Source organism: Gorilla gorilla, chromosome 8, assembly GCF_029281585.2.
Source record: "Gorilla gorilla gorilla isolate KB3781 chromosome 8, NHGRI_mGorGor1-v2.1_pri, whole genome shotgun sequence".
Classification (NCBI taxonomy): domain Eukaryota; kingdom Metazoa; phylum Chordata; class Mammalia; order Primates; family Hominidae; genus Gorilla; species Gorilla gorilla.
In genome coordinates, this window is record NC_073232.2 from 24,123,578 (window position 1) to 24,140,752 (window position 17,175).

Here is a 17,175-nt window from a genome sequence, read left to right on the forward strand (position 1 = left end):
GTCCCACCTCCCTCTTCCCCAGGGTTTCACTTGAAAGGTCCACAAAGAAAAGGCTCTCAGTTTTGCCACCTCTGAAAGCCCGGACACTTCAGCTTGCATCCAGAGAGAATCAGTGGCACGTTCAGACCTCAAGTAGAAATGAACACATTCCTTCTCAGCCATGGAAATGGCAAAAATTTAATGAGCACATCCAGCAAATCTCTTCAAACAAGTATTCATGGAAACTACAGACAACACTTAATAGGAGGGCCAATGTAACAGAGCCATGTAAACGCTTTACAGGTGGTCCAGGATGACATCCACAAAACCCATCGTTTCTCTCTCTGGACTCACAGCTGGACAGCCTTGCCAGCTGCCTTGTAGCCAGGTGTGGCCACTGACTGAGTTCCAGCCAGCGGAAGTGATGTGTGTCACTTCCTGCTGTCCAGAAACCCCTATGGGTGGCTTCTCCATGTCCTTCCTGTCCTTTGTGCTGTTTGGATGCAGACATAGATGAGACCCCCAAGGATGGCAGAGCCACACGATGGCACAGCCTCGACCCTGGATGACAGAATGAAGGAGAACTCCCTCACCATCGTCAGAACATGTGCCTAGGGCTGGTCCGTGAATGAGAAGGGAACTTCCACTGTGTTGTTCAATCCCATGTTAGGGTCTGTTGATTACAGCAGCCCAGTCTCATACAACTAACACATCAGTCTTAAGAGTGACATCAGGCTGGGTGCAGCGGCTCACGCCTGTAATCCCAGCACTTTGGGAGGCCAAAGAGGGAGGACTGCTTGATCCCAGGAGTTCAAGACCAGGCTGATCAACACAGAAAGACCCCCATCTCTACAAAAAAATGAAAATTAGCCAGATGTGGTGACATGTGCCTGTAGTCCCAACTACCTGGGAGGCTGGGGTGTGAGGATCACCTGAGCCCAGGAGGTCAAGGTTGCAGTAAGCTATGTTTGCACCACTCCATTCCAGCTGGGCAACAGCGAAAGATCCTCTCGCTCTCAAAAAAAAAAAAAAAAAAAAAAGAGTGACATCAAAGGAGCTCAACTTTTGGTATGTGAATTCCAAGGATAAAAAGTAATTTTAAATTTTATCAGGTACCACCGGAGGGATAACTTAGCTCCTCTCTACTGTGAAAAAGAAGAAACATTAGTGGTTTGAGACTAATTATTTTACAAATATTTCCCCCCTGAATTTCCAAGTTCCTGCATGGAAAATGGTGGGAATATAGCTGATTGTAATCTTCTCGTTCGTATTTTCATGCATTTTTTAACTAGTGTATAATAATCACAATACCTCTGTAAGGAAAACATTATTAAACTACAACGGAACTGAAGAACAGATAAACAGGTCCATGAAATGCAACAGACATATCACTAACAACCCATGATAGTAAAGAAACTTGATATATAATAAAGATCACATCATAAATCAGTAGTGAAAAAAAAATTTTTAATACATAGCATGAGAAAAACTGAATTCCTATATGCAGAAATATAAAATTAGTTTGCTGCATCCCACAACATGAAAAAAAAAAAACAAATTCAAAATGGGTGAAAGACCTAAACTTGGAAAACAAAACCTTAAAAGTGAAGGCGGTGATGTCCATTTGCTCCACATGTTTCTAGTGCCTAGAACAGTGTCTGGCATTTAGTAGACGCTCAAGTAAACATCTGTCAAATGAGTAAGTGAAAGAATTAAACGATAACTTCATAATGTCAGTGAAGGAAATAATTACTCAAACGAGGACTCAAAAGTACAAACCATAAGAGATAATAACTTTTGAGTACACCAAAGTTAAACATTTCATGGTAAAGTGATTATAAAAAAATTTTTACATTACAGAATAAGGTTAGACATTTATAACACAAATGAGAAAGTATTACCAGCCAGAATACATACAAAGGACTTTTCTCTTTCACATTTTATCTCTAGGATGGCAGAGAAAGACAACATTATATTCTGGCCAGGACTGCAGGCATTAAGTAGAGTTTGACTACCTGGCTTTGAATCCTGACTCCACAAGTTCTCAGCTGTGTGACTTTGAGTTTATTACTTAACCTCTCTGTGCTCCAGTTTCTGTAGCTGTAAAAGGATGATGTTTTCAAAAAACAGTATTAGGCCAGGTGTGGTGGCTCATGTCTGTAATCCCAGCACTTTGGGAGGGAGGACAAGGCAGGAAGGCTGCTTGAGTCCAGGAGTTCGAGACCAGCCTGAGCAACATAGCAAGACCTAGTCTTTACAAAAAATAAAAAATTAGCTGGGCAAGTTGGTGTGTGTGTGCCTCTGGTCCCAGCTACTCAGGAAGCTGAGGTGGGAGGATCACTTGAGCCCAGGAGTTTGAGGCTACAGTGAGCCGTGATCGTGCCACTACAGTCAGCCTGGGCAACAGAGTGAGACCCTGTCTCAAATAAATAAATAGTATTAGAAAAAATGTGAGGATAAAATGAATTCATACATCTAAGAATTTAGTATAGTAGCTGGCACACAGAAATCATACGGTACAAGCCAGCTATTATTATGATTGTACTGCTTTAGTTTTTAAATATAATTTATTGCTAGCTGGAACTGTATTGTCTCTCTCTAACTAGAACATAAGATCCATAAAACAGTGTTTTCCATTGTATTCCTAGCACCGAAAATAGTGTCTGACATATAAAAGATCCTCAATATTTGCTAGATGAATGAGAAATCAATTAAAAAATCATTAAGAAAAGGAAGACTGACAGAAGAATGGGCTGACAATATGAATAAGCACTTCACAAAAGAGGCAGCCTTAACAACCAATAAGCTTAAGAAAACATGCTCAATTTCACCCATTGATTTGGCAAACATTTTAAAATCTAAGAATATCAGAAGAACGTGAGGAAAGGGAACACTCACATGCTGTTGGTAAAATGTAAACTGAAACAACCACTTTGTAAAGCAGTCTGGCATTGCTGCTGCCACCACCACCAGTGCCACCACCACCACCATCATCACCATCACCATATCATTACTAACATCATCACCATTATCATCATCACCACCATCACCACTACCATTGCCATCACCACCATCACTGCCGCCATCACCACCATCACTGCCACCATCATCACCACCATCATCACCATCATATCATTACTACCATCATTGCCATTGTCATCATCACCATCACCATCGCCACTACCACTGCCATCACCACCATCACTGCCACCATCATCACCACCATCATCACCATCATATCATTACTACCATCATTGCCATTGTCATCATCACCATCACCATCGCCACTACCATTGCCATCACCACCATCACTGCCACCATCTTCACCATCACCATCATCACCACCATCACATCATCACCACCATCACTGCCACCATCATCACCATCACCATCATCACCACCATCACATCATCATCACCACCATCATCACCATTATCATCATCACCATCATCACCACCATTGCCACTACCATCGCCATCACCACCATCACTGCCACCATCATTACCATCACCATCACCATCATCACCACCATCACATCATCACCACCACCATCACCACTATCATCACTATCATCACCACCATCGCCACTACCATCGCCATCACCATCACTGCCATCATCACCATCACCATCATCGCCATCATCACCATCACATCATCATCACCACCATCACTACCCCATCATCGTCACCATCACCATAATCACCACCACCACTGCCATCACCACCATCACCACCATCATCACCATCATCATCACCACCATCATCACCACCATCATCATCATCACCACCATCATCACCACCATCACCATCATCATCACCACCATCATCACCACCATCATTATCACCACCATCATCACCACCATCATCACCATCATCATCACCATCATCATCACCACCATCATTATCACCATCATCATCACCATCATCATCACCACCATCATCATCACCACCATCATCACCATCATCATCACCACCATCACCATCATCATCACCACCATCAGCATCAACATCACCACCATAATCACCATCATCACCACCATCACCACCATCATCACCATCATCATCACCACCATCATCACCACCATCATAATCACCACCATCATCACCATCATCGCCACCATCACCACCATCTTCACCATCATCATCACCACCATCATCACCATCACCATAGTAATCATCATCACAGCAGGCAACACTTTGCAACACTTACTATGTGTCAGGCACTGTACCAAGCACCCTACAGATATCAACTTTGTAAACTGTCACACTCGGAGGTAAGTGCTATTATTATTATTATTATTCCCGTTTTATAGATGAGGAAACAGAAATAGAGAGAGCTTAAGTAATTTGCTGAAGGTCACATGGCTAATAATGGCAGAATCAGGACTTGAATCCAGATAGCCTAGCTCCAAAATCCACATAATTACTACCCTATGTTGTCTCTCATTTACGTACTTCCTTGGGTTGACCATCTTTTCAGATAATTATCAGCAATTTTTAGGTCTTTTGTAAACTGCCTAATTGTGATCTTTGGACATTTTTTATTCACCTATTTTATGGAATTGTAATAGATCTTTGTGCTACGTGTGTGTACATGCCCTGGTGTTCTGGTTGGAACACCAAAACACTTCACTAGAAGGAATAACACTACTAGGAAAAAAATATGAGGTTTTGGTACAGTTGATAAAAAAACAAAGGTAACCCCAAGGTTCATCACACTACCTGCTGCTGGAAGAGAATTCACACCCACAGTTGGGGAAGTTAGCTAAGGTTAACTCAGGTTATCAGGGTGTACTGGCCAAAGTTGGTCCTCATCCTGGATCAGGGGCACCCATCTTACCTAAGTTGATCATGTGACCATCAAATTCAGTAATGGATTTCACCTGCAGTTCAGGGTTTGAAGAAGTCACACAAATGAGTTTGTTTTTGTCAGTGGTTCATTTGTGTAATTCCAGTATGAGTTTCTTCACTCTTTTTTTCCCAAGTGTAATGCAGAGTCCAGAGCAGGAAGACAACCTTCCAGCTGTCATCATCTGGCTGCACTACAACCTCATCTAAAGTAGGATTTCAGCTCCATCATGGGTCTGGTAGCTTCAACCCATACTTAGTGTGCCCCTTCTCCGCTTGGGATTGGTGTAGGAAGTATCTACAAAGCAACACCGTCCCTGTGCAAAGCAGTAAGTCATGGACAAGCACTAGAAGGCTCAGAGCTCAGAGCCGTCCCAAAAGTGTATGGCCAGTGAGGGACAAAGATCATCATGAAAGATCCATCAAGCAGGCAGGTGGCTACAGCTATTGAGGCTACAGCTTTGGACAAAGGTGACTGTGAGACTAGCCAATAATTTAAACATTTACACGGCTGTTAGCAGCAGAGGATGCCTAGCTCTAGACAATGGCTGAACAATACACCCGGGAATTAATACAAGCGTGGCTGGAAGAGAGGAATCTTGATGATCCCCTTTGCTAGCTTCTAGTCCAGTTTGTTAACTAGTCCCTCTTCGCAAGCTTCTGGTCTAGTTTACTAACTAGTCCCTCTTCTTACATATTGGGTTGCTCCAAGTTTTTGGTTCTCCTAAGCCTGTACCATATTTGAAATGTGGGAATGTATATTCTATCTCATTAGCTTCCTCCTTTTTTTTTTTTTTTTTTTTTTGAGACGGAGTTTCACTCTTGCTGCCAGGCTAGAGTGCAATGGTGCAATCTCGGCTCACTGCAATCTCTGCCTCCTGGGTTCAGGCAATTCTCCTGCCTCAGCCTCCCAAGTAGCAGGGATTACAGGCATGTGCCACCATGCTGGCTAATTTTGTATTTTTAGTAGAGATGGGGTTTCTCCATGTTGGTCAGGCTGGTCTTGAACTCCCGACCTCAGGTGATCTGCCCGCCTCGGCCCCCCAAAGTGCTAGGATTGTAGGTGTGAGCCACAGTGCCTGGCCAGCCTCCTCCTTTCATAATTATCAAACAATTTTGGTGTCTACATCACACAAAAGCCCAATTCTGATAAGAGATAATGTTAAACTATAATAAACTTTCATATAACACTCATTGGCCAGAAACGCGTCTCGCATGAAGTTTAGTTTGTGAAGTAAGACCTGGCTTTGTAGACAGTACAAGGTCGGAATACTGGAAGAAATATTTTAAATGCTTTAAAAATTTGTTATTTACATATCTTTAAGATCATTATGTACAACTGAAGATGAAATTCAAATTGTTCAGCCATTTGACAGACAAACAGGGACAGATCCGTGGCTTATGAGCCTCAAGGGAGCTGGTGGCTCAGAAGAGCTGAGTTCTAGACAGTTTTAAAAAGAAAAAAAAAGTTGGCTGGGTGTGGTGGCTCACGCCGGTAATCCCAGCACTTTGGGAGGCTGAGGCAGGTGGATCACCTAAGGTCAGGAGTTCAAGACCAGCCTGGCCAACGTGGTGAAACCCCATCTCTACCAAAAATATAAAAAACTAGCCAGGTGTGGTGGCATGTGCCTGTAATCCCAGCTACTCAGGAGGCTGAGGCAGGAGAACTACTTGAACCTGGGAGGCAGAGGTTGCAGTGAGCCAAGAACGTGCCACTGCACTCCAGCCTGGGCGACAGAGTAAAACTCTGTCTCAAAAACAAAAACAAAACAAAACAAAAGTTGTAATACTCAAACACAGAAATGAGATAGCTTGATCCAAGGCTGTGATATGAGCCTGTGATATGTGTCCAAGGGCAAATGTCAGAGATGAGAGACGGAGAAAACAATTTCTATGAGCAAAGTCAAAGGTCAAAGACAAGTTGGTGAGGCTGTACAAATGGCGCTTTTCACCAGGAAGCACAAAGGTGAACCTGGAGTCCTCAAACACAAAAGGAAATGCACCTCCCAGATTCAAAAGGGAGCCAGAGGTCATGGTCCACTCTGGGATGGTAGAGGAAAGAAACAAATAAATTTTTAAAAAGCAGAGAAATACCACAGAGCTCTGAGAAGTTGTCTACAAGACAAGGAGCAAGTGGCAGTGTCTAGAAGGGATGGCTTAAAGCTGGGACAAGCAGGACTGGGGTCTCTCCTTTGCCAAAACGTATCTTTTCCCCTTTTCCTTAGGAAGTGACAGCAAAAAGTCAACTCAAGAAGAACCCTGGGGTCTGATGAGTCCCTGATACATAAAGTCTGTGGTTTTCTCAGAGCTATTCCCTCTCAGAACCTTCCCCAGCCTTCTGTTATCCCTGAGGATGGGGTCAGGCCCAGGACAAAGTATGTACTTGTCAAATCATGAGTTTTAAAGACAAATGGCTCCTTTTAAGCAGTTTTTTTCATTTACCAATAAAGACACTCATCCCCAGAGAGGTTAACTGACTTCCAAAGTCCAAGGGAGGGTTAGTGAAGGAAGCTTCTTGGTTCCTGGTTTAAAACTCATCTCAATACACCACACTGCCTTCCTAAAACTTAATTAAGATTTTCAAATATTCATCAGGAAATAGTCTGGAGAGGTGATACATGTACAAGGATATTAACTTCAGCCCTGTGTACTAGCACAAAAGACTTAAAACTACCTTACTGTCTACTAATAGGGGATGGATTGAAGAGGTAATGGTGTATCCATTCAATGCTACAATATACAGCAGCCCCCCCTTTTTTTTTTGGAATGGAGGTTTAATAGAAGAGAAGGGAAACAGAAACAGCTCTCTCTATATATAGAGAGAGGAGTCTCTGAGTGGAAAGGACCCATACACAGCCTTTTTAAAAAGGAGGTTGGAGCTGAACATGGTGGCTCACACCTGTAATCCCAGCAACTCCAGAGGATCACTTGAAGTCAGGAATTCCAGACCAGCCTGGGTAACACAGTGAGACCTCCCCTCCGCCATCTCTAAAAAAATACAATAAAACTAAAAGGAGGTTGATCTACGTATTTTCATATATAAAGACCTCCAGGATCTGCTGTTAGTGAAAAATCAAGAGGCATGCTGCCAATTGTGCTGAAGGCCTGCGGAGGCACACGTGTGCACATGCTCCCATCCTTGCCACCACTGGAAGGACACACCAAGAGCCCACAACAGAAGCTGCCTATGGGGGAGAAGTTCAGTGCAGGGAGAATGAGACTTAACTTCCTTGCCTCCCCTTGATGGCTTTTGAATTTTCTACCACACAGCTGACCTCTGAATAGGTCATACTACTTATTCAAAAAGTAACATAATGAAAACACGAAAATGTCTCTAAGGCCAAAGCTACACACAGATGTTTTGTTTTATTTTATTTTTATTTTTTATTTTTTGAGACAGAGTCTCGTTCTGTCGTCCAGGCTGGAGTGCAGTGGCCAATCTCGGCTCACTGCAAGCTCCGCCTCCCAGGTTCACACCATTCTCCTGCCTCAGCCTCCTGAGTAGCTGGGACTACAGGTGCCCGCCACCACGCCCAGCTAATTTTTTTTTGTATTTTTAGTAGAGACAGGGTTTCACTGTGTTAGCCAGGATGGTCTCGATCTCCTGATCTCGTGATCCACCCACCTCAGCCTCCCAAAGTGCTGGGATTACAGGAGTGAACCACTGCACCTGGCCTACACACAGATGTTTTATTAGTTAGTATACAGGTTGAGCTGCGTGGGCTCCAGTCCCAAAATAACAGCCGCTCACAACACAAGCACGTTTATCTTTCATGAAAAGGTCTCTGCATCCCTCAGTGGGGAATTTGTGCCCTAAAATGACAGCAGGGCTGGCTCCCTCTGTCCTGTCTCCCCTGCCCCCAAGATGCTGGCTTGGTGCAGGTGCTGTGGGATGACTTCCTACCACTGGTACACATATCCCAGCCAGCAGGAGGGATGAGTGGGGCCCTCCAGGTGCCCAGAACAAACTGTCACTGTGGAAGAAGGGGCCCACTGGCAGCCTTGGCCATGAGGGTCCAGCAATAAGGGACTAAATAAATAATGGTACCCTGTGTAGAACCACATGACGGGATGGCCAGCCAATTGACCTGACTCAGGTGCAGGCTGTGCGGTGACCTGGAAAGACATTCAGTTCCTTTCAAATGACAACAGATGAATACAAACAGTATACAGTAGGTGCCCCTTATCCTCAAGAAGGCGTTCCAAGTCTCCCAGGAGATGCCTAAAACCATGGCTAGTACCCACTCCTAAACTTCATAGCCTATGCACAAAGGTATTTTTCCTTTTTCACAATTTTATGGGCAGATTATTATTATTTTTTGTTAGTTTTTATTTCATAGTCATAAACTTAACTCTGCAATCCAGCTAGGCATGGAAAGGGACAAGGAAAACATGGAACCCAAAGGGAACTGCAGTGAGAGCACAAAGATTCTAGGATACTGCGAGCAAATGGGGTGGAGGGTGCTCTTCTGAGCTAGAGAAGGAATGGTCTGGTGGTTAAGATAAAACACAAGTCAAACTTATTAGAGTTGTCCACAGTCAGCAATGGTGATCTTCTTGCTGCTCTTGCCATTCTTGGACCCAAAGCGCTTCATGGCCTCCACAATCTTGATGCCTTCTTTCACCCTGCCAGAGACCACATGCTTGCCATCCAACCACTCGGTCTTGGCAGTGCAGATGAAAAACTGGTAATCGTTTGTGTTGGGTCCAGCATTTGCCATGGACAAGATGCCAGGACCTGTATGCTTCAGAATGAAGTTCTCATCATCAAATTTCTCCTTGTAGACAGACTTGCCACCAGTGCCATTATGGCATGTAAAGTCACCACCCTGACACAAAAGCCCTAGAATAATTCTGTGAAAGCAGGAACCCTTATAACCAAATCCTTTCTCTCCAGTGCTCAGAGCACGAAAGTTTTCTGTCTTTGGAAACTTGTCTGCAAACAGTTCGAAGGAGATGTGCCCCAAGGGCTCGCTGTTGATGGCGATGTTGAAGAACATGGTGGGGTTGACCATGGCTGGTAGTACAGGGCTCCTGGCGGCGGTGGCATCTGCAAAGCCTTTTTTGTTGTGTTTTTTTAAGAGATTGGGTCTCACTCTGTCATCCAGGCTGAAGTGCAGTGATGCAATCATAGCTCACTGCAGCCTTGAACTTCCGGACTCAAGTGATCCTCCCGCCTCAGCCTCCTGAGTAGCTAGGAGTACAGGTGTATGCCACTATGCCTGGCTAATTTTTTTTTTTTTTTTTTTTTGTAGAGGCAGGCTCTTGCTATATTACCCAGACTGATCTCGAACTCCTGGGCTCAAGTGATCCTCCCACCTTGGCCTCCCAAAGTGGTGGGATTATAGACATAAGCCACTGCACCTGGCCCCAAGGATTCCTTCTTACAACCACACTATATGATCTTCTTTTCTTATTGAGAACTTTCACCTTTTCACTTAAGAAAGCACTTTATGGCTTCTCTATGGTGTATCCAAATTGCCAGTGCCACTCCTCTTGTGCTTTAGGGCCATGGAAGTAAAGTAAGGGTCACTTGACCACAAGCACTGTGATTCCAAGACAGTGAATTTGATCACAGAGATGGCTACTAAGTGACCTGCAGGCGGGGACGCTGGCAAAGAGAAAAGTCGCATCCAGGGCGGGATAGGGTGGGATGGCCCCAGATTTCATCATGCTACTTGGAAGGGCATGAAATTTAAAACTTAGGAATTGTTTCTGGAATTTTCCATTGAATATTTTTGAACCAACGTTGACCAAGGGTAACTGAAACTGCAGAAAGCAAAATCACAGATAAGGGGGTCATGTGGTTTGGGTGTGTCCCCATCCAAATCTCATATTGAACTGTAGTGCCCATAATCCCCATGTGTTATGGGAGGGACCTGGAGGGAAGTAACTGAATCATGGGGGCGGTTACCCTCAGGCTGTACTCATGACAGGGAATGAGTTCTCATGAAATCTGATGATTTTATAAAGGGCTTTCACCCCCCTCACTCTCATTCTTCTCTCTCCTGCCACCCTGTGAAGAAGGATGTGTTTGCTTCCCCTTCTGCCATGAGTGTAAGTTTCCTAAGGCCTCTCCAACCATGCAGAACTGTGAGTCAATTAAACCTCTTTCTTTAAAAATTACCCGGTCTAACGTACATCCTTATAGCAGCATGAGAACGGACTAATACAGGGCGGAGGCTACCATATTTGCATTTTTGTAAATATTTATAAATAGGAAAATGTATATATGAATATACCAAGGCATGGCGTTTTTGCTTAGTGATTCATTCGAATGTTCTACATTAAAAATGTGGTTTCAGGCCAGGCGCGGTGGCTCACGCCTGTAATCTAAGCACTTTGGGAGGCCGAGGCGGGAGGATCACAAGGTCAGGAGTTTGAGACCAGCCTGACCAACATGGTGAAACCCCATCTCTACTAAAAATACAAAAATTAGCCATACGTGATGGCACATGCCTGTAATCCCAGCTACTCAGGAGGCTGAGGCAGGAGAATCGCGTGAACCCGGGAGGCGGAGGTTGCAGTGAGCCGAGATTGCGCCACTGCACTCCAGCCTGAGCGACAGAGCTAGACTCTGTCTCAACAACAACAACAAAAAAAAGGTTTGGCAAAAAGAACTTTTTAAAAACTTCATTTGGAAACCAAAATAAGCACTCTGCTTTAACTGGTTCTTTCTTCAGTTTTCTTAAAATGTTAATAAATACCCCTAAAGTAGTGAAGAACAACTATCCCCCTGCCCTCCCAAAAAAAGAAACACTAAAGGAAAAAACTATTGGAATTTCTCATATTAAGTGAATCCCCAACCTTCTCTGGGAAGGTACTATATGAGCTGGAACACTGAGGGAACACAGCTACGGGAATAAAGAAGTCCCTATTTCCCCGGGTCATGTGAGTTTAAGCCAGGAACAGAAGCGCACTAAACAAAACAGAAACTGTAAAGGTGACATCCCAATTCAGTCCTCGACTCCAACCAGGTTTTCTCTTAAGGCTGGGAAAGCATGACAGGCCACTAACTTACTCAAAGCATCCACAAAGAGCCACCATCCAGGGCAGACTGGGCATAGGCTACAGCAATGGGGTACAAGAGGGCTGAAGTGGGTACCTCCCGGCAGCGCTTTCACCCAGGAGATGAAAAACCAGATTCCGTGGGCCATGTCACTTCTCACAGGAACCTGGCTTCGTGGAACTCTGAATGATGGTGATGCTGGGGGCAGGGGGCAGAGGCTCCAGAGAAAGGGGTGCTGATATGTACAAGGCTACAGGTAAAGCAGTCAGAAAAGAGATGATTAAGCCATGAAAGAAGCAAAAAAGAAAAAAACTTGTTACTAAGTACACTGATGCTATAAAATAAAAGGAGTCCTTTAAGGAACTAGAGACAATAGAGTTCCTAATTATTGATTTGCAATATTCTTTAAGCAAAGAAATGTATGATTTTTAAAAAATTAATTCATTCACCCATTACACTGGTGAATTTTGGCTCCAAAGGTGTTCAGGTTGGTAATCAATCTATGACTTATAAAGAAAAAGACCTTGAGACATTATCAAATTACTCTTATTGAGAGTCCAAGAGACTGTAGTTTAGTGAAAATCAACAGATTTACAGTCAGACAGACTTAAAAGCTAAGTTTGAATTTGAGTTATGGCCTGGATAATTTATTAAAACTGATAAGCCTCAATCTCTTCATCTGTTATTGTAATGAGTCAACCAGGGAAAATATATAAGGCTGGGCATGGTGGCTCACGCTTGTAGACCCAGCACTTTGGGAGGCTAAAGGAGGGCGGATCACTTGAGGTCAGGAGTTCAAGACCATCCTGGCCAACATGGCAAAAATCCATTTCTACTAAAAATACAAAAATTAGCTGGGCATGGTGGCAGGCGCCTGTAATCCCAGCTACTTGGGAGGCTGAGGCAGGAGAATCTCCTGAACCCAGGAGGTGGAGGTTGCAGTGAGCCAAGATCACGCCACTGCACTCCAGCCTGGGTAACAGAGCAATACTCTGTCTCAAAAAAAGAAAAATACATAAGCATATGCCAAGAGGTCAAAAAATTAGTTACCATTTAAAAATGTTGGGCCCTATATAGCAGACCAAAACTAAAAACTCTACAGCCAAAGTCCTCTCAATGAGAAGTAGAAAAAGAAAAGCCTTCACATATTCTTAATGCATATAAAATAAAGACAATTTGAAATAAATTTGTCAATGGCAATTAAGAGCTATTGGAATCCATTCTGCAAATCTTTAGTAAGTTACAAACACATGCAAGGTACCAGGTATTGCAAGGATTGGAGACTGAAAGTGCTGTCTCCATGCACACAATCTACCTGTGAGTAGACAGGCAGACACACGCTGTGTTCTGCAAACATGTTTTGAGGTGTGTCTTAGTTCAGCCTGCTATTACAGAATACGATAGACTGATTACTTAAAGAACAGACATTTATTTCTTACAGTTCTGGAGGCTGGAAGTCCACCAAGATCAGGGTGCCAGCAGGGTCAGGTTTTTGGTGAGGGCCTCATTCTTGGCAGGGCAACAAAGCACTGGACTCTATCTCTTCATAAGCATACACTGATCCGATTCATGGGGACTCCACCCTTGTAAGCTATTTACCCCCCAAAAGTGCCACCTCCAGACACCATCACGTTGGGGATTTAGGCTTCAACATATGAACTGGCAGGGAGATACGATTCAGTCCCAGCAAGGTGCCAGCATTGTTCACTATGTCCTTCCCTGAAAACTCCCTTTGCCCACAGGTCTCACCAAAGGTGTGGCCCTCAGTGGCCATGTTGTACCACACAATTCTCTTCTACCCCTCCCTTTCCCTTCTCCATCACAGAGGACTGGATCATGCCTGGATAATCCCTTTCTTGGCCAGAAACCAGTGAGATCCTTTCTGGAGAATCTGAACTAAGGAACAGATGCTTGGGGCAGTCTAGTTGACAGAGAGTGAGACAGAAAGGGAGAGAGGTTAGAAAGACAGGTGAACCTTGGGTACTTGACTTCCTAATGTTTAATTCTAATAAAGTCCAGCCATACTTTATTTTCAGATAACCTATTGTATATTTAAATAAAACCTCTTTAAAATATTTATTTATTTATTTATTTATTTATTTATTTATTTATTTATTTATTGAGACAGAGTCTCACTGTCGCCCAGGCTCACTGGAGTACAGTGGCACAATCTCAGCTCACTGCAGTATGTGCTTATAAAGTGATCTCCATCTCCCGGGTTCAAGCAATTCTGCCTCAGCCTCCCGAGTAGCTGGGATTACAGGTGCCCGCCATCATGCCAGACTAATTTTTGTATTTTCAGTAGAGACGGGGTTTCACCATGTAGCCCAGGCTGCTCTCGAACTACTGACCTCAGGTGATCCACCCGCCTCGGCCTCCCAAAGTGCTGGGATTACAGGCGTGAGCCACCGCGCCCAGCAAAATAAAACCTTTTACTCTAGCTGGTTGGTAGATGCTACACACACATTAAGCAACAGACGCAAAGACCCACATCTCCCATTTGTGATTGTGGACAAGGAACTCACCTCTAGGAGCCACAGCTTGGGGCAGGAGAATGAGGGTCTGCCCCAGCAGAGGGCTGGGGAGATAAGGTGAGAGCAACTGGGAAAGATGTCACGGGAAAGATAAACTTACTAAGAGCTACAGGGCCTCCGGCAGGGGTCAGCGCCTTTGGTCATAGTGGCTGCGGAAGGCTTCATGAAAGAAAGGACATTTGGGCTGACCTTGAATTTAGAGAAGAGGAGAAGAAAGATCAGGAGACACTCTCAGAAGCAGAGGAAGCCATGACCCACAGAAAGGCGTGGGCAGTAACAAGTTCCTCTTGGTGAACAATGATGTCTGACACTGAATTCAAAGTTGTTTTCTGTGCTACTCTGTAATCAGACCTCCCTCCCTCCCCTTTAGCCACAAACGCTTCAGCAAATGCTGTGCACGATAGCTGGATTTTAGTGATTCCTGGGAGGAGGGTGGTGAGAGACACAGAACTGAAGATAACCGTGTTCCACCCGAGGTAAAATGTTGAAGAAAAAGAGCACCCTAAGGACACACAGGCACAAGGAGCCCGGTGATAGGGCAAGTTGGCTGCAGTATGGGTGTGCCTGAGGACCATGAAAACTTAAGACCCCAAGAAACCCCCATGAACATGTATCAGCTCAGGCCATTTTGTTTAGATAGTAAAGGAAAGGTGCCAGGTGCGGTGGCTCACACCTGTAATGCCAGCACTTTGGGAGGCTGAGGTGGGGAGATTGCTTGAGGTCAGGTGTTCGAGACCAGCCTGGCCAACGTGGTGAAACCCCGTCTCTACTAAAAATGCAAAAATTAGCTAGGCATGGTAGTGTGCGTCTATAATCCTGGCTACTTGGGAGGCTGAGGCAGGAGAATCGCTTGAACCTGGGAGGTGGAGGTTGCAGTGAGCAAAGATGACGACACTGCACTCCAGCCTGGGCAACAGAGTAAGACTCCATTGCAAAAAATAAAAAATAAAGGACAGGTGATCCCAGCATGTGAAAGGACATGGAAACCCTTTGGTAATAGAACAACAGGGAAAAAATGCCAGAAGCTTCTAGACTGAAAACAAGTTAAAACAAACAAAAAGAATAAGATTACCTATAAAAGACAGAGAAGCAGAGAAAACAGCATCTGGCCAGGCGCAGTGGCTCACACCTGTAGTCCCAGCACTTTGGGGAACCGAGTCAGGTGGATCACCTGAGGTCAAGGTCAGGAGTTCAACACCAGCCTGGCCTGGGTGACAGAGCGAGACTCTGCCTCAAAAATAAAAAAATAAAAAAAAACAAAGAAAACAACATCTGTACCAGTAAATGCTGGAAGATATTAAAACAACGTTTATGGAGTTTCAAGGAAAACGATTGTTATCATAGAGTCACATGCACATCCAGGCTATGCATTATGTGGGAGGGGAAAAGAATGGCATTTTCAGACACACAAGAACTCAAAATATATCATCCACGCACTCTAAGAAAAAAAATCATGTGAGAATGCTGTTAAAGAAGAAAAAGACAGGATGTGTTTTATTTTTTACTTTTATTTTTTTGAGACAGAGTCTTGCTCTGTCGCCCAGGCTGGAGTGCAATGGTGCGATCTCGACTCACTGCAACCTCCACCTCCTGGGTTCAAGTGGTTCTCCTGCCTGCCTCAGCCTCCCGAGTAGCTGAGATTACATACGCCCGCCACCACACCTGGCTAATTTTTTTTTGTATTTTTAGTAGAGATGGGGTTTCACCATGTTGTCCAGGCTGGTCTCGAACTCCTGACCTCAGGTGATCCGCCCACCCCGGCCTCCCAAAGTGCTGGGATTACAGGTGCGAGCCACCACACCTGGCCGGGAGGATGTGTTTTATAAAGAACAATGGAAACCCATAAAAACAATAAAGCTGTCAGGAAAGTCTAAAATGTTTTTGTTAACAGGAATGTGAAACATGTAATAGTTAAGAAAAAAGTCTCTAGTGACACAAGGGCAAAAATAAAAGAATTACAATTCCAGGTTATTTCAATTAAACCTAGGAAATGAAAAGAAGTCAAAATCTCCTACACGATTTTTCTTGTGAGATGGTAGAATATTTTAAATAGTGGTTAATTTTTTGATATGGATAAAGAAATATAGACGAAAACATACTTGTTCAAAATGTACAGATCGCTGGGCACGGTGGCTCACGCCTGTAGTCCCAACACTTTGGGAGACCAAGGTGGGTGAACTGCTTGAGTTCAGGAGTTCGAGACCAGCCTAGACAACATAGTGAGACCCTGTCTCTACAAAAATACAAAAATTAGCCAGGTGTGGTGGCATGTGCCTGTAGTCCTAGCTACTTGAGAGGCTGAGGTGGGAGGATCACTTGAATCCAGGAGGTCAAGGCTGTAGTGAGCTGAGACTGTGCCACTGCACTCCAGCCCAGATGACAGAGTGAGACCTTGTCTCAAAAAAAAAGAAAAAAAAAAGTGTACATATAATCCACAGAAGAAAAAAAGAACGAAAACTAGACATATTCTATCAAAGACAGGAAATAAAATACGAAATTTTTGAGTACCAAGAAAGCTTATAAACAAAATTCAAAGACTGAATATGATCTGAGCTGTCCAGTATGATAGCCACTAGTCACATGGAGCTATTTAAATTTAAATTAATTCAAATAAAATAAAAACATTCAGCTCAGTCACACTTGTCACATGCAAGTGCTCCATGTGTTGATGACTGCCCAACTGGATTACTATCACCCCAGAAAGTTCCAGCACACAACAGTAAGAGTCAGTGAAAGATACGTGGTAACAAATGCACCCAGGTACGGTAAGATCCCAGAGATGTTAACACACACACATACTAAAAAG

The 17,175-nt window shown here is 44.0% G+C and overlaps 2 protein-coding genes across 7 annotated transcripts in view; both read right to left on the bottom strand.

Moving 5' to 3' along the window:
* The window catches only part of NMT2 (N-myristoyltransferase 2), a 63,439-nt gene that overhangs the window by 40,185 nt on the left and 6,079 nt on the right, over window positions 1–17,175 (bottom strand). The window contains exon 1 of one of the 6 annotated variants that reach the window (XM_055353775.2): window positions 14,470–14,488. The exons of the other annotated variants lie outside the window; for them this stretch is intronic. The gene's annotated coding sequence lies outside the window, so the exon portion shown is untranslated. Of the gene's footprint in view, window positions 1–14,469; window positions 14,489–17,175 lie in introns of those variants that run through there. 6 annotated transcript variants of the gene reach the window in all.
* On the bottom strand, window positions 6,901–12,701 carry LOC129525115 (peptidyl-prolyl cis-trans isomerase A-like). The gene has a single exon (XM_055353779.2). The coding sequence runs from the start codon at window positions 9,956–9,958 to the stop codon at window positions 9,350–9,352; it is 609 nt and encodes a 202-aa protein (XP_055209754.2). The 5' UTR covers window positions 9,959–12,701; the 3' UTR covers window positions 6,901–9,349.

Coding starts and splice junctions, on each gene's coding strand:
- LOC129525115 (XM_055353779.2), bottom strand. CDS start 9,958: ATGATTGCATCACTGCACTTCAGCCTGGATGACAGAGTGAGACCCAAT.